The following is a 21,256-nucleotide window of genomic DNA, read 5'->3' as shown; positions in this document are numbered from 1 at the left end:
TGTATTTATGAACTTATCATCCACGTCTACCATGAACATTGTAAGGAGCAGGGAATCCCAAACCAAGTGTACAGGAGTCTCCAAAGTTTGTCCTAAAACATCAGACCTCTCTCTCCCCTCTCCTGATGAAATTCTACCCACTACAAAGGCAGCATTTCAGGTCCCACTGCAGCCAGACAACAAGCAATTTCAGCAGAAGTTCATGCAAGTTTACCTAAAGCAAACAACAAACACACATTATAAAGGGGAGGCTTTTTACCTATAATGATCATCATCTTCACTCCCAAATCTGTTGTTCTGAAGTTGCTCAGCTAAATTAGTCAGGATAACATCACGCAGCTGAGACAGCCCACTGTTCCTCTCCCCTGAAAAGGAAAAACCTTTACAAAGCAGCCTTTTACAGAATTAATTTATTTTTATTTCCCCTGATATCTTGCTTAACATCCACTGCTGCTCAGGAGTGCCTGTATTTAGTGTAACCCAATGCCCTGGTGCCACAGGCTGAACACTTTCTCTGCACAAGGCTCTGTTTGAAATTCCAAACACTGAAACACCAACAGGTTCCTGTGAGATAACAAATCACTGAGCATCAGCTGCTTCCAGCTCCACATTCCCATTTCATGGTGAATGCCAGTAGGTTATTTCTCCTTCACTAAGGACTAAAATTACCTTTGGTTAGTGTGTACTTGCAAAATTTTCTTTTCTCCACCTAACCTACCCCTGGCCATGCAGCCACTGAGAAGGCAGCTCCAGAATTTAAAGCATTCCATGATTTCCTAGAAAAGGACGGATTTAAAGCAGAGTAGTGCTCAATATCCTGAACTGTTCTCTCTCTCCAGAGCTTGAGAAGTATTTCACTTTTGTTTGCAGTTAGGAAAACCACACTCTCACATGTCAGACATTCTCACCTTCAGTTAAGACCAATTTCAATAAATTATTGATTTCTGCTTCACCAGGATACAGGATATTTAAACCAGAGCTGAAGAGAAAAAGAAAACCATGTATTACTTAATGTATTCAGAGTTGAACAAAACAATTTGAGAGTCAGACTCATCTGACATAACATTTAGAATGACTGTGTAATGGCTTCTTCCAACTTAGAAAGGCATACTCCATATTTTAACATTGATTTAAGTCATGAAATAAGCAGCTGTTTTCTCCAGAAATCTCTTGTAATCAACTCTATTTATTGTTTAGGTTCCAAAGCTTTTTCAAGAGCTGTTTGCTTCCCTCTGAGCAATTCCCCATTAATCACTTGTATATAAGACAGCACAATAATGTTGTTTAAAACAGAGAGATGTCAGGAAAAAATGATGATGGCTCAGAGAGTGACTCTAACAACTCTGGTGATGGGGTGAGAGCTGTGGCTTATCTGTGATTAGAACAATGAAAAACACAAATACAATAATCAAGAAATCACTACTGCTGCAGTTTTATACTTATTGAAGCCTGGGTTTTTATAGAAGTCTCAGTTTAAGCTCCACAGAAGGTTCTAGAATGAGCATTTCAGAAACACTTCTTGTGCAGGTATTTTTCCCTTGAACTTGATGAACTTTGTCCTTTCTACCTGAATTGCCACATCAAGATAGAAGATCACAATCACTTCAAAGCAGCACTTCCTGACTATAAGTGCTGCAATGATTATACAACCTTTTCCTTTCCTTTTTCCCCCTCTTCTTTTTTAATAACATTATCACAGAAAAGAAAACTGAGACGTTTTTCAGCCTCACACTGAGAGCAGAGTTTATTGCAGCTCCTCTCCCTCTGGCTCACGCTGATCAACTCTGATACAAACCTCAGGAAAAGTTATCACACATTGCAAGGTAAGTTTGAGGTTCCAATGGCATCAGAATCCCCCCAGGAGAGAACAGGAGGAAGGAAATACTACCTAATCCCCACCTCTGAATTGTGTAACAAATCACAAGACACAGGGTTAAACAAGGGAAACAAGGTGTCCACACAGGTGACAGGATATACTTTTCCCTGTCAGAAAGGCCCTGAAAATGCCAGATAATCTTACTAGGACACACTATTCTTCTTCACTCAGAGCTGCATAAAGCCACAGAAGTTTGGAATGCTGTGATTCACACAGAGAAAATGCAGGTTGATCTCGAGAAGACTTTGTTCTCAACCTTTGGAGCACTTCCCACTGGAAAGCAGATGATATTTGTACTTGGGAGGCTGGAGACAGCATTCCTTGGCCTTGAGATTCACATTATCTCGTTTGCATGAGACAGCCACACTCCTTTCCCCTTGGCCTTTAATCTCAGAGCATTCCTCAAGCATTATTAATTCTGCTTCTCCTTACATTCCTTTTGTTTAGGAGAACTTCAGTGTTGCCACTTAAAACACTGGTTTAACAGCTGCCAACATCAGCTCTGCCTTTTCCTGAATGCCAAGAAACTGTATAAGCTAAATATGGAAGTCATTCAAGCCATCACTGAAATGCAGAGAACTTTGCTTGAATTAACAAATTATTTTATAATAAATGTTTAAAAAAATCCTTAAGAAAGCCAATAAAAAAGCAACAAATTAAAAGTATTAAAAGCAATTACTACCCGTTATTTCATCACGACAAACCCATTGTATTTCTCCCACAGATACAAGTTCTAATAATTTTATCATACTAGGTCTTAAAATTGCTCATACTAAATTTTATCATATTAAAGTTACAGTGCTGAATAACAATTTGAATGTTGAGAATACAGATATTTACCTAATAGCCAGACAAACCTCCTTCTGAATTTCAGAGCAAATCTGGTCCCTTGGGGCCATCAGTAACTGCCAAAGCAAAAGGCCAGACCTTCTGACAATGTCTCTGTTCCTTTCGGTTTGGGGGCTGAAGAAAAACTTAAAAACCACCTGAGAAAAATCAAACACAACAACATTAATATTAAAAACAAACATTAATCACATTAACTCCTTTTCTGCAGTTTGCCTGGGTCACTAGAAATCTAAGAGTCAGAATCTGACTTTGAATCAAAAAAATGGAAAAAAAGAAGAAGAAAGAAATCAGGAAATAACCTCTCCAGATTTTATTTTAATCTGTAGAGGTAGTGATTACATTTACATTTAAATTAGGACTCTAATGAGTGTATAAGATACTGCAAAACCACTGCTAAATCAACCTCATTACACTGAATACAATGGAGAAAAAAAAAAAACTCTAACAAAAACAGGGGCTGCCTGTACTCTAAAACAACTCTTATTTTTTATTTGTCTATTGTGAAGCACATTTAAGGTGCCTTTGTACCTGAAAGACCACGAGGATGCAGCGGATGATGCAGGTGTCTCCATTCACCATGGCCTTCTCCATAATGTCACAGATGCTGCTGAGGTGATGGGCTTCAATTGGATGCTGCTTGCCCAAAAAATTGGTGATGGGAAGGTTGTTGCTGGCTGCCAGGAGGTTGAGTTGGTGGATACACATGGCACCAACATGGTGCAGTAACTGGTTGATAACCTCGTTTGTGGTTGTTGCATCCCCTAGAAGAGGAAAGGAGTTCAAATGCTGTCTGTAAACACAGATTTTATCATCAGCCTTTGCTTCTAAAATGCAATGTGTCATGAACAGCATGAACTTCAGGACATAAAAGAACTGCCCACATCACTTTTTTAATGTGCTAAAGGAAGCAAGAACCCGGGAACTTCCACATCTCACCTTGTGCTTTTCCCTTTCTAAAGCAAAGCTAAAACATGACCAATATTTACAAACACCTTTTCAAGAATGAACTCAGCTTTTAACAGTAAGCTTCAGAAGGCAGCTTCTGTCTATTTATGTTTTGATAATCATCAGTTTCATTTCCACTTTGTATAAAGTGCTGACTTGTGGTTTTAGCTCACCTTTGGGCTCTGTGATGACATGACTCACTCCCAGCCTCTGGCACACACAGTGGAATGCCTGGTTCCCAGGATTGCACCACTGATCAATGTAATCATTGGAGCACGTCCAGATCATGTTATTCATTGTATCATAACAAGCACCTAAGAAAAGGAAAATATTTCACACATCAAATTGAAGACTGTTTGTTAGACAATTGGATTAAAGGATTTCTACAGCAGATATAAATCCATATGAAACCCCATCCACTGCAGAGCTGCTTACTGCAAATTAAAATCCAGATGGATGATTTAGAATCTAAGGGTCTGAAATATTCCCAGGAAAGGGATCTACTCCTCACCAAGTCCTGGAACTAGAGCACCACGTCCAAGGGAACTCCCTGCAGCATCGATGAGATCTGCTCTGCTGGTGAACTGCCCGTCCGAGATGTTGAACACCAGGCTGGAGGCAAGAACTGCACAGGAACAAATCTCCAATAAATTTCTGAGAAGTTTATTGCATTTCAGGAAGCCAGGGACTCCAAATGTGCCATAATTGTAACCAACTTACTTTTTAAGGATGACAAAGCACTTGTTCCTCCGAAGAGAGAGCGGGTGGCGGAGCTGCCCGACCCCCCCGGGGGTGGGACCAGCATCACCAGGTACGTCCCACAGGTGTAGATGGGGGTCTTCCTCAGCATCTTCAGGGGCAGCCCACAGCTGGTGTTGGCAGCTGAAATATTGACCAGAAAATGTAACACAAACAGGCAATTCTTCAGAACAAGGCAGACTTCCATTTAGGGCTTCAAAGAAATCAATATGGAAATTCATTTAAGCCCTGCTTTGCAGCATCTGGAAGATGCTGAAGAATTTTGTAAAGAATCAGAGAATGGTTTGGGATGGAAGGGACCTTAAAGGTCATCCAGTTCCAAACCCACGGGCAGGACACCTTCCACTAGACCAGGTTGCTCAGAGCTCCCTCCAGCCTGGCCTTGAACACTTCCAGGGATGGGGCAGCCACAGCTTCCCTATACAGGGGTGGCCTCACAATCCTACACATTCAACATCAATCCCAAACAGTTTCACACTTTAACCAAAGAAAACAACTTTAAAAAATAAAATAAATAAATAATTAAGCATAGCCAAAACTGTTTTAGTCATTGTATGGTGATACCCATACTGAAAGCACTGTCTTAGAGCCAAATAATCTCCTCACATGAAGGGATCGCTTGAGATTCACTATGCATTTACTATTTTAAGTCTTCCTGCTCCACAGGAAACGTACAGAGCCATAATGATCTCACTCCTGCAACAGCTGATCAACACTTTTCTGAGCACTGACTAAAGAATTAGCCAAGAATAACCACTTACTCCCCTTCTTCTGGAGCATTTGAGTTGTTCAGTGGCAAAACACAGCCTTTAAAATAGCTCTCTGAGCTAACTCTGCCAAATTCCCTGGAAACATAGCTATTTCATTTATAATTTATTTTTATGGAAATACCTTTAATTGTTTCAAACTGAAGAATGAAAACTCATGTACTTATGAAGGAAGTAGAGATGTAACTCAAGATAAGATTTTAATCAGTTTAAGACAAATCTTACAAAGCTCCAGATCATCCTGCAAGCCATCCATGCTGTTCATTCAAGATTCCCTAATTAACTTGTTTCCACAAAAGAACACCCAAACACTGTGCAAACTACCTCAAAAAAGCACAAAATTACTTCAAATTTATAATTTTCAACTGACTAGTGAAACAATAGTTACATTTTCTAAACTGCAGGCCATTTTTACATCCCAATTAGAAGCCCAGTTGAACTGCCAGCAGAGAAATATAATTATCGGTTTGCTGAAATATGGTAAAAACTAGTCCAATAATTGAATTGGAAAAGGATGCTACAAGCATTCTTCCCACTTTTCATTCCTAAACTTTGCTCCCAATCAATTCCTAATTCAGCAAAGGAGTTGGTAACTGCAGCTTTAAGCAATTACTGTATACATCTGATTTTGAGGAAAAATACACTTTTTTATTCTTTAACCTGTCCTAAGAGGTCAGGAATGACTAGAATTGATACTGCCTGTGAAAATGAAGCTCTTCTGACCTGCTTGATCCTCCTTGAGTGTGTTGGAGATGGTGGAGCCTGTGAGAGCAGCCAGGGTTGCTGAAGGGGAGGCCCTGTACCGGGACAGGCGGCTCAGCAGCATCTCATTGATGCTCTTGGCAGATTCACCCTCTTTCCTCATCAATATAATTCTTTCCTGCAGAGGATTTGCTATACATAGGCCATTTTCCACCTGTTAAAATAGAGAAAAAAATACTTTAGATACCAAAATCCATCAGTGGCTGATCACCTCAACTGAACAGTGACATTAAACACCACAATGCATCAGGCAGGGACACAAACAATCTCTGCTGACACAAGTTCTTGCAAAAACAAAGTGTTATAAAAGCTGCACAAATGAGAATCTTTTTGTTGTTGACTTTGTAGTTCAACAGAATAATTATATTAAAGATATTAGGTATCTTCTATTATCTTATACCTAAGATATTTAACAGAATATCTTTTATTTATTATATTTAGCTGTTTAGTCTTAAAGATGCAACTGCTTGCCTAAACTTAAGTTTCTTTATGGAACTCTACTTAAAAAATACATAATCCTCTTGTATGTTCTTAGTGATGGTTCACTGGCAAGTTTCGTAAAAAGAGGTTTTTAAATCATTTGCCAGCCAAAAAGTGAAAACAGTGATTTCCTTAGACCATAAACTCCACGGGATGTTTAATTAAAGAATGAGTCTCTTAATGAAGATGTGATTTAAGCATTAGGGTTTTCCAGAAGCTGTACTACTACAGCCTCTCAATTCCAGCTCCATCCTCCCACTCCATCCTCCTCTGCTGAGGAGAAATACAGACATAAAACATACATTTTATATCACAAGAGAATTCATATTGCTAAATATAACGGCTGTATGTCCTGTCTCTGGAGATGGAATTGGACAATTCACCTTCTGTTCCAAGTAATTCCATATATATCTACTCAGATTACACATGTAAATATTCAAATCTAACATGTCAATTTGAGAGTGCTGATATTTAATTAAACACTAGTCATGCTACCAACACTAGAGACGTAAAACCCACAGAATTTCTTACTATAATTTCAAAAATATCCATGAAGACAGAGTGGCCTTTTGGTGTTTTCTCATTAAGACTTGCAGGAGACCAAATCCAGTAGAAATATGTGCCATCTGAAGAAAGATGCACCGTGGTCATGGTACTGCCCACTGGGAAGTGATTTACTGGCATTGGGATTATCTGACATACCTACAAGACAGAGAGTAGAAGAGGCTTAAAATGGGACTTAATAGTACTATTACATTAATTTATTACGAAGAGATGATGTTTGCCAAATACATATAAACCTCAAATTTAAAACATAAAAGGATCATCTCCTCTCTAATGATGGAGAGTATACCCCAAACACCACAAAGAAAAAAATATGCATCCTAAAGTTATCAACTTTACTTGAAACTCTGGAAGAAAAGGTGAATCCAAACACACTCAGTTTCAGGAAACACACTGGACATAAATGTGTACATCCATCCTTAAAACCACTCCAGGAAAAACCCTAAAGTAAACAAAGGACCCAGTTTTACAAAGGGTGACAGGTGTTGATCTAGAAATCTGAATCAGATTTGAAACAACACCTGAATTTTGGGACAATGGAAGAAAAATGAGCTGTTCAGGAAGAACATGTTCTTGGTTTAAGTCAAAGTCCATTCTGCTATTGTTTGATTGCTTTATGAGACCATACTGGAATCATGGAATATCTTGACTTGGAATGGACCAAAAGTATCATCCAGTCCAACCCCTGGCCCTGCCCAGGACACCCCAACAATCCCACCCTGTCTCTGACAGCGTTGTCCAAACACTCCTGGAGCTCTGGCAGCCTTGGGGCCGTGACCATTCCCTGGGGAGCCTGTTCAGTGCCTGGCCACCCTCTGGGGGAAGAACCTTTTCCTGAGATCCAACCTGACCCTCCCCTGACACAGCTCCAGCCCTTCCCTCTTGTTCTGACACTGCTCACAGAGAGCAGAGATTGGAGCTGCCCCTCCTGGGGAAGTTGTGGATTGGGATGAGTCTCCCCTGAGCCTCCTCTTCTCCAGGCTGAACAAACCTGTATCCCAGCTCTTATAGAACTCCAGAATATAGGACAGTGCCAGTCTGTGTATGCACATTTATATGGATATATAGAGAGAACACACTCTGAAACAGAGTAACATCCAAAACAAACTAACACCTTCCACCACACAGTGATTTCAAGGCAGGGTTAGAAACAGGCACTTTCACAAAATAAGAGAAGAAACTTTGAGGATAAAACTAATTAAAGCTAAAAATTTGTGTGGTTCATTAAGAATGTTTTCCTCCTGTACTCTAACTCTGCAGTGAACTGTTCCCTTTACCTGAAGGGTATGTTGATCCACCACCTGGAAAAGGTAGTGAGGTTTATTATCAAAAGACACGGGGCGATGGAGAAGTTTCCCATTCCCAAAGGCAACCCAGCCCGTCTCGAGCTCCTCGTTCCTGCAGTACACAAAACCCCTGGCAAGAAAACAAAAGCAGGATATTAAAACTCTTCAAACCCCTCCCCTGTTTTTTGGTTTGTCAAAGAACAACTCACAACCACAGTCTTGAACTTTGACTGAACTTCAAGTCGGCAATTTTTGTTGTGAAAGGTTTAAACATAAAAAGCCTCATGGCTTCCAAGCAATAAAGCAGCAACAAGGTACAGTGAGTCACAGCTGCAGCAATTATTTAATGAATGACATAATTAGCAAACAAATACTTACAAACACAGCAACTGTACAGCTACAAATAAAAAGCCACAAAACTAGTCTGTAGTATATCCCTCTCAGCAAAGAAAAAAACCAACTTACTATACATAAAAAAATAAAATTAAATCTGAAATGCTATTCTGCTACTATGGAGGTTGAACTAATGGCCTCCAGAAGTCCCTTTCAAATTCAATTACTCTATAATTCTAGAGAAAACGTACTCAAGAAGAATTTCAGATGAAAAAACCAACTCATTAAAACAGCACTTAATGAATATACACAATATCATTGAATGGATTTGGTGGAAGGGACCTTAAAGATCATCCAGTTCCAATCCCCATGTGCTCTAGTCTTGCTACACCCAACATCTGAGAGAGGTTTATCAAAACAGTGACTTTTGTTTTTAAGCAGCAAATATGGAACTGTCACTCACCTCAAAGTACCGTGGAGTCCAGACCCCAACTTGCTTATTCCTCTGCCCACGGAATTGGTTGTGTAAAGATAGAGCCCATCTGCTGCAAGACACCTTCCTAAATCTGCATCTGGAGCAGGAGAGGGAACAGAGCAGAGATCACCCCTGTAACACCTGAACTGGGAATTCTCCAGGAGTGTTACACCACAACTGGAAACCAGCAGCTGCTCAGACAGTTTTTAATACTGAATTTATTATTTGGTCTTTTAAGAGCTTCTGTAACACAGACAAAGTCTAAGAAACACAGCAGTTTCTTCACATCTCTCAAGCCTCACATGACACCAACTCACCCCAACACCAGGGCTCATCAAATCTCCTGCTGTTGCCAAATAAACTTTACAAGAATTAAGTGCCACTCACTCAGCTTCTCTTTGGAGACAATAAATGACATGAACATTGTGTTTCACAATTCTAAAGTACATCACCATCATCCTTTTCTAAGTAATTTCCTTTTCCTGTCTTGTGTCCTCATTTCAGTGTTAAAGGTCTGGGTTTGGGTATCATGGCCAAAGCTGCTGTAAAAAACCTGAACTTGCTTTTCCTGCACAGTATTCCAAACTATAAATCCAGCAGGAACTAGACTGACCAGCACACCCAACCATGGGCACACAGGGCTACTCAACCAAACTCATTTCAGGTGCAAAATTCCTTTACTTAAACACAAAACTACTTGAATATTTGCTGTTAAATGCTTTCAGAATGATGAAAAGAAGCAGAGGAGTGTTCTCTTCTGCTTTTGCAACAGGTAACACTGTTCAGAACCGGCAGCAAGATAAATATAAGCAAAGTTTAGGACTCTGCAAACCTTCCTGCTCAGGGCTGCTGGTCTAACACAGTGTGAGGGAAGAATAACCCAACACTGAGCCTTGATCTAATTTCTGCTACAACTCTGTGCTTCTCTTGGAGCTGGTCAGCAGATCCTTCTACCTCTGAACACTTAAATTAGGACAAAATCTATTTGAAACACAGCACTTTGTCACTCAAAGAGCAGTAATTATTAATAATCAAGATGGGACACTCCTGTCCAGTCAACCTATTTAAGTTCACAGCAGTCAGTTAAGGAAAGGAAAAAAAATCTATCACTGTCAGAGCAAGAAGACTTGATTATATATCTGAAAAACAGAGATTGTTGTCAGTAAAGTTGCAGACAGCCTCAAATGACAACTCAGATTTTTAAATTCCTATGTCTTGCATTAAATGTCATCAAACTAATATTTCTGAAGCAATGTGAACTGGCTTACTTAGTGAAAAAAGAGTAGGCAAACAAAGTAGAAAAAACTGAGAATTAGTTCAGGGAAAGAAAAACAAAAGAAAGCAGTAAAATAAGAATATACAAAACCAACTGGACAGAACAAAAGCAGAATGGGGAAGGTGGGGGGGGGGGAAGCAATGAACTTGTATTTCTAAAAATAAACCTGCTGTGCCAATGATAGCTGGTATTGAATACAGAGATCCTGCCCAGGGCAAGGGAATTGTGCTTACTGAGGGACTAATGAGTGGATAATGTCCAAACTCTATTTGACCTCTCTGCAGAATTCCCCCTGGAGTCAGGGAGGGTCAATGTATCAACTGCTTTTGATTGTTTCCTACGGCCTCACAATTGAAAACAGCAGCTGCTACTCAGCAACCAAAAATCAAAGTTTTCTGAATCCCAACTCTAAAGCTTTACATTAATTTTCACATGAGTATCACCACTAAAAGTATCCTGCCCTCCCCTGCTCATACTGACAAGTCATGAAATAATTCACCTTTATTTTCGCTGCTGGAGCCAGTGTTGGCATCAGGGGCAGGTAACATGTCTTCAAAGCCCCAGGACACGATGTGCTTTCCTCCAAGCAAACAGGAGGGTGATCCAGGGCCTCCCTCCAAAAGCAACAACCTTTAAGCAGAAAAATATAATAAGATGCATAAAGAACAGTGACAGTAAAAATTAGCTACGTTAAAAGTTAAGCTGAAGATGTATTTTAAGTAATTATTCTCTGTCAGAGCTCATAAGGCACTTAAAGAAATCATCAATATTTGATTAAAAATTAAAATCTTAACACCCCAAACCCAATCAGTAGATGCTTTTATATTTGATTTTCTAATGTCTCCTGCAAATGACTAAATTTCGATCTTTCCCAGACCTCTGTGACTCTGAAGCAATTTAATCACATTTAAAGACATTCATCCCTAAACGCACTGAACACATTTTCAGAGCTGATGGAAAAGTGCCCCAAGGAGGAAAGTCACTACAAACCTGTAGAGAACATCAGCCACAGGCAGGGACCCCAGCTCAGTCTGTTTCTGTAATAGATGCACTGTATGAACAAAGGTTTTCAGCGACCCTCTAAAAGGACAAGAGAAACATGAATTAAAGATGTCTATTGAGGCCAGACTGAATCCACACACACAGACAGCACCCACAGAGACTGTAACACCCAGTACCACCAGAGAAGAGCCAAGATATGGCATCGACTTCTTTTCTATTTGTATTTCTTTTTGTAGAACAGTGGAATATCCTGAGCTGGAAGGGATCACAAGGATCATCCAGTCCAACTCCTGCCCTGCCCAGGACACCCCAACAATCCCACCCTGTTCCTGACAGTGTTGTCCAAACACTCTTGGAGCTCTGGCTGCCTTGGGGATGTGACCATTCCCTGGGGAGCCTGTTCAGTGCTCCACCATCCTCTGGGGGAAGAACCTTTTCCTGAGATCCAACCTGACCCTGCCCTGACCCAGCTCCAGCCCTTCCCTGGGTCCTGTCCCTGCTCACAGAGCAGAGACTGAAGTTGCCCGTCCGCTGTCCCTCCTGAAGAAGTTGTGAATTAGGATGAGTTTCCCCTCACAAACCCAAATTTGGAAGCTTTTCCCCTTCTGAAGTGATGCATTTAAATGTATATAAGGACTACAACCCTGAAAACAAAATTAAACCAAAGGAGAAGCTGTTTCTAATCTTGCCTAAAAGCGTTGCTTTAAAATTTGATTGTAGCATTTACAAGCATATGGAGTTCGTAACTAATTAAATTCTTGTTCATTTAATGAATACTTTTTTTTGGAGAACTTGTGAAATCTGTATGTTAATATAGTACAAAAGGCCTTTTTATGTAGAAATAAAGAGATTTAGAAATCTTTAAAAAGATATCTTTTACAATTTCTGTTTTAAAGGCTATCGGGAAGAAGGCATTTTCTGAATGACTATTTCCAGGCATAACAGCCCAGCTGAGTAGGAGAATTTTGGCTGTGCCTTAGGCATGGTCAGTTATGCAGTGATTTCTTCAGAGACACGAGTGATCAGCTGCAGAGATCCTTTCCCAGCACTCTGCTGAATCCAGCCTTGTGCTTCCAGTCACACGTGGTCAGCCTTAGCTCCTAAGCTTTCCTCCTCCCCTGTTTTCCTCAGTGGCATCTTCAGCTCTTATGCTTTCACTGATAAACCTCAGCCAGGAGAAAACTGACACCAAACACTTTAAAAAGCACCTCGATTAATTATTTAAAGCAATATAATTACCCTGTGGGTTTATTCTTAGGAATATGAAGAACCCAAGATTGCAACCAGGAACGTCAATAATAGTCTCATTTTTAAGGTTTTTGGCTTCCTCATGGTACCCAACACACGACTTAGATATTTAAAGGAAAAGTGTGAGGCTTTCAGAGGTGAACAAAGCACACCAGGATATTACAACTCTGTAAGCAAGGCAAGACAGATTTGCAAAGAAAATATAAGATCAACCCTCATTTCAAAAGCTCTATTTGAAATTTAGCTCTTCTACAAATTCAGCTGCAACAGAACATCCCATATTTCCCGCAAATTGACATCTGGGAAAGAAAATAAATGAGATTGTGTTTATCAAATCCAATTTATCTGAGCTATGTTTGAGTACATTGCCTTTTAGATAAGGCAATTGTCAGCACAGAACAATTTGCCACATACCATAGATTTCTCATTGACTTCATTAGAACAAGTACACTAGAAATTAAGTGGTTTTTACTTGAATAAACCTTTTCCTAAAGCAAATTATGACATCTCTGGAGAACTCCAACATCTTAAATCAGAGCTCAACTTCACAGACAAGGCAGTAACCTGAGAAACATTAAAGCAAAAAGATTTTCAAAAGGCTACTCGTGAATTTAGACCCACATTCATGGGGCTTTGCACAAGTTTTATGTGTTCCTCCTCCTCTCCCCAAGTCCCATCCCCTAAAGTAGGTTTTTATTAAAATCAATCATGGCCCATTTGTCCTCAATCAGCTGATGTTGTGCCAAACCGACGTTGGTTGAACTCTTCAATGGCAACGAATATTTCCCAGACAACACTGAAATCAAACCTGACAGGAATTGTCCCAAGACCTGGCAGCACCACCTTCTCCAGTCAAATGAAGGTGCACAAAGGGGCAGGACAAAGGGAAAAGGAGACAACTCTCCTCCATGATAAAAACGTTTGGAACCATTCCTAGAACAGCTCACTGCAGTAGAAGCAACAATATCCACAAGAGGCATTTCTAACCCAGATCCTTCTGCCTCTGCACATGCCAAACACACAGAGAAAAGAAGTGTTTGGCAGTTTCACCCTTTCCAAACCAATATTTAAATATTAGAAAGAAAAGGACTGGTGTGACCTGAAAATAAGTATCAACGGTTCAGTCACATCATTTTTGATTCTTCTTTTTACATGGAGACACTGAGTACCAACATCAACCACAGCACTGCCCTGGGCAGTGCTGGAATCACCATCCCTGGAAGTGCAGCATAATTTGCCACATACCAAAGACTCCTCATTGACTTCATTAGAACAAGTACACTAGAAATTAAGTGGTTTTCATTTGAATAAACCTTTTCCTAAATCAAATCATGGCATATCCCAGGAACTCCAACATCTGAAATCAGAGTTATACTTGACAGATAAGGCAGCAACCTGAGAAACATTAAAGCAAAGATTTTCAAAAGGCTACTCGTGAATTTAGACCCACATTCATGGGGCTTTGCACAAGTTTTGTGTGTTCCTCCTCCTCTCCCCAAGTCCCATCCCCTAAAGCAGGTTTTTATTAAAATCAATCGTGGCCAATTTGTCCTCAATCAGCTGATGTTGTGCCAAACCCATGCAGGGCAGGGAATAATTCAACCTACATTGGCTGAACTCTCCACTGGCAACAAAATACCTACAAATATTTCCCAGACAACACCAAAATCAAATCTGAAAGGAACTGCCCCAAAACCTGGCAGTGCCACCTTCTCCAGCCAAACAAAGGAACAGGACTAAGGGAAAAGGAGACAACTCTCCTCCATGATGAAAACATTCCCTCTCATTGCTCAGGGCAGTGGGGGAGTCACCAACCCTGGAAGTGTTCAGAAACCACATGGACATGGCACTTTGGGACGTGGCAGCGCTGGGTTAATGGTCGGACGTGATGACCTCAAAGACCTCTTCCAGCCTTAAGGATTCCACGATTCTCTGTGCCATTCCTTACCTTGCACAAGCCAAGGCAACTAGGGCAGCAGCAGCATTTTCCTTCTGCTTGTAGGGGATGTGCTGGCCGGAGGGCGACGTGTCCTCCAGCCAGGAGCAGAGCAGGGCCTCGATGCCGTTGAGGCAGTCGGCGGGTTCCTTGGTGAGGCTCAAGGGCTGGCAGTCCCGAAGGCAGTTCAGCAGCACCTCAGCAGTGATGTTACACAGGGAAGGGTCTGTTCTACTCTGGGACTGGATGAGGGGGAACACCAGGAGCAGCCCCATGCGGGAGGTGAACGGCGCCTGCTCCGGCTGCTGTAACAGCCCCTGGCGCTTGAGCAGGGCCAGGGCCTCCTCGTCCCCGGAGCTCTCCCGGTCGTGCTGCTCCTCCAGGGCCAGCTGGCGCTGGGCGTTCCAGAGCCCCCGCAGGGCGTTCAGCCGGTATTCCAGCAGCCGGGCATAGGCGTTGCTCTGGTTCCCACACACGGACCGTAAGCGCTCGGCCAGCTCCGAAGGGTTCTTGGTCTCGAACGACAGGATCTGGAAGGGAAAAGAGGGTGTTTATTTTAAAAGGACACATATGGCTGTGTGTGATTTCCAGATCAGCCGCTCTCTGCACACATTTGGGGGGGATTTTAATTTCTGGGTATAAAGAAAGTTACGCTGGATCCAAAGAACATGCAATGGAGTTGTGCCCAACAGGACAAGGAGCAATGGCCACAAACTAAAACACAAGTTCCACCTCAACATGAGGAAGAACCTCTTTCCATGGAGGTAACAGAGCACTGGAACTGCCCAGGGAGAATGTGGATTCTCCAAACCCACCTGGATGAGTTCTCATGTCACCTGCTCCAGGTGCCCCTGCCTGGGCAGGGCGTTGGACTGGGTGACCTCCAGAGGTCCCTTCCCACCCCAACTGTTCTGGGATGCTGAGTCGGCATCCTCACTGAACCTGGGCTTGGACAGGAGGATTTCCAGAGGTCCCTTCGTACCTTAACTATTCTGGGATTCTATGACCCTGTTACTGCTGAGTCAGCATCCTCACTGAACCTGAGCCTGGGGGTTGCTGATGGAGATTTTTAAACTTCCAATCGTGACACTAAAACAACAATAATATAATTGTAGAGAAAAACACACACAAAATTGTGTCTGGGAAAATAAACTCTTGCCTCCTTTGGAGCTTTTTCTTTTGTGATCAAGGCAATTTTGCTAACAACTTCAAAAGTACTGAGGGGCTGGAGGGTCCCAGGGGTTTAGAGCCCTTCTATGAAAACTCATAGGTCAACAATCTTGTGTAATAAGAATGTGTATGTTCTGGTTTTGGAGCTTTTCAAACAAACAAACAAACCAACAAACCAGTTCTCTCCAGAGAACCAGGAGTTCTGTTACACTCTCTCCCCTCCCTTTTTTTTTTCCCCTCCTCAGTTTTATCATATTGCATTTAGCTACACCTTTCTCAAAATATTCCCAGTTGCTGCTTTAGTTTAAAAACCTAAAAGTCTCCTCATCATCATTTCAGACAGAAGAAAGAGTCCTTTTTGGCACTTCTAAATAAAATTGGAGACAAAGCTGGAACAACAGAAAACAAGTAAACCATGACACAGAAACATATTTATGGGTTAGAACCAGCCTGGTACTGGGAAACTCAGAATTTTAAGTAATTTGCAGACAACTTTTCTCCCTCCAGCAAACAACAACAGTGGAGATCAGCAAAGTCACTTGAGCTGTGGCAACCTCAAGGAAAGGCATGAGCCAAGCATTTTGTGATCCTCTGGATCCAGTGTCCAAAGGGATCCAGTGTCTCTGTGCCACAATGACTCATCTCATCCACCCCCAAACACTCTGGTATTTTCATGCTGTAAAATTGTCTTTCTCCCACTTAATTAATAAATAAATAAATATATATTTTTTTTCCAGTATATTATATATCTGGGAAGGGGAAAGTGAGAGACAAAGAGCTGCAATGGGTAATGTCACACAAGGTTGTTTGGTTTGTGGTTTTTAATTGCAGGCAGCAGTGACACAGAACATGAAATAAATGTTTATATCTAATTGGAGACTTTTGAACAGCTCATTAAAATGCTCCAGGACAAATCACAGCTGCCATTTCCACACTGCAAAGCAATGGAACAGCTTTGCAGGAGGACACTCACCACTAGAGTCATGAAAAGTTCACTTTAAAGGAATTCTCATCATAATTACACTTGAATAGAAGTTGTATTGAGCTTCTTAAAACTAATGAACCTCTTTTAATTAATTTCTCATAGAGAGTAGGAATATTAATTCCTAACCCACATATTATACATTTAAAATAACCACCTCATGTTCAGTTGTGTGTTCTGCTGTCTCAAAAATAAGCTTAATTGTTTCCTGTTATAGATGGAATCACCTTCTAGAACAGTTTGCTTTTGATTTTCTTGAACTAAACTGGATGGATCTTCAACTAAGTGACAACAAGCTGCAGAAGTCGGGGGGGAAGGGGATGAATGCTTTCATTTTGAGAATAAAATGGGCTCTGACCACATCAATAACCACAAAACTTGTGATTTACATGGTGTTACACGTCTTGCTCCTCAAGTCCCACAGTTTAACAGGAAGGTGGATTTTTTTTTGTCTTTCATTTGGCTCTACATCTCTGAGTCTGTCTTGTACCAATCAAGACAAGTCAGTGTCAAATATGTGCAGATATGCTGATGAAAAGCCTTTTCCTGCTGAAGTTTTATTTTCTCACTGATCTCACATTCACAATTTGCTTTATAAGCACAGTATGGTCTGTCTGGAATTGTTAAGTGTGTTTTGCTTTGGTCTTTCATGAAGGAAATAAGCACTAATTTGGGTAAATGATACAGGAAGTCTATCAGCTCCAACACATTTACAAGACCATTCCAAAATGGGACTTACAGACTTCTGATAACACAGTTTACATCATGGTTTTCATACACAGTTTATGGAACCAGTGGAAAAAAGCTTAATTATTCAACATCATCTGAAGGTCTAAATTGGCATTTGCACTTCCAGAAAATAAGAGAATGTTAGAAGAAAGGTGTGAGGTCATCTGCTACACAGGATAATGCAGAAAATTATCTTAAAGTCTGTTTTCCTCAAAAGACATTTTACTTGAGGTCAGTACTCAGAGCTACCTCCTAAAAGAAGCTTCAAGCCCAGATGTTCCCAGGGAGGCTCTGACAAACACCTTGGGAACTTTTAGGGTCTGGACACACTCCCAAGATCCCACCACACACCAGGGATCCACTCTGGCTCTCCCTGGTGAGCCAAACACAGCCCTTCCTACCCCAGCTCTATGACAGAGCTTCCTTTGGGCCATGCCAGGTATTTAACTGCTTCCCTCTGGGTGCACTAAAGACTTCCCAGAGGAATCCCAGCCCTTGCCAAGGTCTCCTCAGCACTCTGACTACAGTTTGCTGTATCTCCAGGCAAAGCTTGTTATCCTGAAACTATCTGAAGTCAAAACAAGTTAAAATAAAATGCAAGAAAACCCCCAGTTCACAACTCTGAAATGGGCAACACAACTCCCAACGCTGATAAAAGACACAGGTGAAGAGAGGAAACAGAAAATCCATGCTAAAACAACTGGTATGAAGATTAAATGAGAAAGGTCTTCCCCATCCCCACCCAGCTGATCCACCAGGAATGCCCCGAGGTGTGGGGCCTGCACCCTCAGCACCTCCTGCCCCAGGCTGGCCCCCAAAGAGAGTTTCTTCAGGCTGTAAATGCTGGACTCAGCCAAATCTCCATTTTTAGATCCCAAAGCTAACCTTTCCTCCCCAGATTAGTTTATTCTCCTCCTATCCAGGAGATCTGACCGTTCTCTTTGTTGGAACGAGGGCAGATTCCTTGCCCTGCAGATACAGAGGTCCAGGACTCTCTGATACCTCACTGAACAAACAACTATTCCTCACTCAGCCAGAGGTAAAATCCCCTTTCCTCCTGCCTTCTTGGTGCCTTGGGATTTACACCTGAGCTCTGACTTGGGCCTGACCTCCAGCACCCTTTTGGTAGTGCCTCGATATTTCCCTGCCCAACACTTGGGGAGATCTCAGGGCAGACACAACCCCAGCCCAGCAAAGCACCTGAGCCAGTCACTGACCCATCACTTCACAGCTCCAAACTTTTTTAACTACCAAGGCTTAAACACAGTCCAAGAGGATGAAGAGGATGTAACAAACACACTGCTTGGCCATAAAACAAGTTACTCAAGTATCTAATTAAATATAGCTAAAAACTGTATTTGTAAGAGGTTTAGTTTTAATTTTGGTGCATCTTATCCTTACATATTATTTCCCTGTTTACCCTTTTTAATCGATTTGAATAAATATTTTAATTAGAAAATAATGGGTCCAAAGTTTCATCACTCCAGCTGGTTACTGACATCTTAAACACTGAGAAGCACAAAAGATACCTGGTTTTAGATCCACCAGTGTTGCCCGTAACAAAACACAAACCAACAGAGTGCCGGTTTATGCGGTGCTTTATTCAGGGCCCGGGAACCTGAGGACTAGCGTCCCAAGTCAGGATTCCAAAGACCCTCATTTTCAGCTCAACTTTTATACTTCTACACAAACAAGTTTACCTGCAGTTTCCACAGCAAAACAACGTGCAGTTTCCACAGCAAAACAGTCACACTTAGTTACAAACAAGCTCATACTTCATACTGATAACAATTAATAATCATCTACTCTAATCATAAATCTGCTTAAGCTGTCTTGCTCCTAGAAACTGTTTAACAGACCCTTACCACATCCAAGGTAACAAATCATTATATACATGCTTGACTAAATCCTTTGATTATTGTTTCCACTTCTTCAGCACATTCTATGCTCACAAACAAGGTTGCTAACTTACTTACTTTGGAGCGTTGCTTCCTAGGCCTACTCTCTTACTAAGCCTTAGCCATTCTACTACTAAATTTAAATTGCTCTGTAACACCAGGGGAGGATGTCACCATTCCTGCTGTATCCAATATTTGTCCTGTTGCATCCTAGTACACAACATTAACCAGGTACTTCTTCCCAGTAAACAATATTTTTCCCAATTTTGCTCCAGAAAGCAGTGGCTGACTCATCATTATCAGGGTAACATGGCTCTCTATTGATAGTAAAAATTATAATTATCACACAAATCTACACGAAGAGTTTTAGCCTGAGGTTTTATGACCCCATTAAGTAAATTTAAATGTGAGCTGCCACTAAAAGGCAGCTTTTTCCTCTGGCTAAAATTCCTGCCCCTTGTCCTCTCGCTGGTGCCAGCATTAGTGCCTGTGGGGTTTGTTTTAATTCTACTACACAGGGAATTCTGAGCAATGAAGCTGCTCACAAAGGTGTTTTTTTTCCTAAAGTTACATATTGGAAAGAGAAGCCTTTAAATCTCCCAAAAAGCATTTAATTCCTTTTCTATAGAACTCAGTTGGCTGACCTTCACATAAAGATGAAGATGGTGGTACATTTACCAGGACCAATTACACCCCTAATACCCTCCTGAGTATTAAACAAGTATTATTCCCATCTCCCAAGAGGAACAAACCAGACAGAAAAGCAGACACAACCCCAAAATCATAAAGTATCTTTAACAGCAGCATGAAAAAAATTAACTACATTGCTTCTAACAGCCCATTACAGGTATAAGGTAATTCCCTTGTACAGATATACAAGCAGCACCACTTGTTTACTTGGTCCTTTTGTCTCTAGAAACATCAATAAAACAATGTAAAAAAGCCTGAATTACAAAAAGTATGGATTATTCTATAAGGGAAACAGCACAAGTGACAGTTTTAAAGGTACCCTGAAGATTGAGATCCACAGCCAAACTCCAACTGCTCCACCAACACCACTGTGCCCACACTCCTTGTCTCACATTCCACGTCGCTGTGCTTGGGAACAGCAATCCCTGCTCATGGCACTTCCTGGGATCCCGAGCCAAACACCACCTTGATCTCTTTATACCATTTTTCTAAACCCTCTACAAGCTTCTTCCTTGCTACACCACGTGTAAAATGTATAAATCCATGGGAACATTTTCGCCCTGATGTTTCAGATACTGAGATTTTATGGGTTCCCAGCAGCTGCTGTGCTTTCCATCCTGCTTTAGTGTTGCAGTTAAAACCTACAAGTTTCAAGGTTGTTCTAATTTTTTCTGCTCCAAGGAATTTTAACCATATCACCTTGTTCAAAGCCTCTGCTGATTCCTGTATGGAGCAGCACAGCTTTTTAACAACTCAGCTAAAAGCAGGAACTATTTTCCCTTGTGAAAGCATTAGAAACCTAATTGCTCAGAAATAAGCATGAAGACACATCTATCTCTCACAATTTTATTCTAAATAATTTTTGCAACTGTATAAATTTCCCAAATAACCTTCATATCTGAGATGAATTACAGAGTACAAGCAAGCTGTAAACACAAAAATGCCATAAAGCAAAGGGTTGTTTCTTTGTTTGTTCATTAAAATATTTCTTTGGCTCTTACTCAAGTAGTAAATGAAAATATCTACAAAAGGTAAAGAAAAATCTTTGTAATTTGAACATCTGAGAGTGCAGATCACTGAATTAATCAGCTGCAACTGGTAACAAGATCCATATTTGGGAAACATATTTGCAAAATCATCCTTTAGAAGTTTTCTAATGTTTCCCTGCAAGGAGAACTAAAGTACGACCTCAAAAACAAAAAGCCAAGAGGCACAGTGGGCCATATTAT

At 41.1% G+C, this 21,256-nt stretch overlaps 1 protein-coding gene across 4 annotated transcripts in view; it reads right to left on the bottom strand.

Annotated features, from left to right (window-relative positions):
* The window catches only part of HECTD4 (HECT domain E3 ubiquitin protein ligase 4), a 71,800-nt gene that overhangs the window by 45,849 nt on the left and 4,695 nt on the right, over window positions 1-21,256 (bottom strand). For all 4 annotated transcript variants that reach the window (XM_051785470.1, XM_051785472.1, XM_051785471.1 and 1 more), the window contains exons 2-15: window positions 14,571-15,088; window positions 11,363-11,452; window positions 10,872-11,002; window positions 9,085-9,193; window positions 8,280-8,418; window positions 6,970-7,140; window positions 5,920-6,112; window positions 4,391-4,552; window positions 4,182-4,295; window positions 3,844-3,984; window positions 3,254-3,486; window positions 2,717-2,862; window positions 909-979; window positions 260-365 (exon numbers count right to left, since the gene is read on the bottom strand). In XM_051785470.1, the coding sequence (XP_051641430.1) occupies window positions 260-365; window positions 909-979; window positions 2,717-2,862; window positions 3,254-3,486; window positions 3,844-3,984; window positions 4,182-4,295; window positions 4,391-4,552; window positions 5,920-6,112; window positions 6,970-7,140; window positions 8,280-8,418; window positions 9,085-9,193; window positions 10,872-11,002; window positions 11,363-11,452; window positions 14,571-15,088 (2,324 nt within the window). The remainder of the gene's footprint in view (window positions 1-259; window positions 366-908; window positions 980-2,716; window positions 2,863-3,253; window positions 3,487-3,843; window positions 3,985-4,181; window positions 4,296-4,390; window positions 4,553-5,919; window positions 6,113-6,969; window positions 7,141-8,279; window positions 8,419-9,084; window positions 9,194-10,871; window positions 11,003-11,362; window positions 11,453-14,570; window positions 15,089-21,256) is intronic.

The sequence above is a fragment of the Manacus candei genome, unplaced genomic scaffold (genome assembly GCF_025592945.1).
Source record: "Manacus candei isolate 608988 ecotype Guabito, Panama unplaced genomic scaffold, ASM2559294v1 h1tg000020l, whole genome shotgun sequence".
In the NCBI taxonomy this organism is placed as follows: Eukaryota; Metazoa; Chordata; class Aves; order Passeriformes; family Pipridae; genus Manacus; species Manacus candei.
Note: the sequence above shows the minus strand (reverse complement) of the source record. Positions and strands in the feature narration are given on the sequence as shown.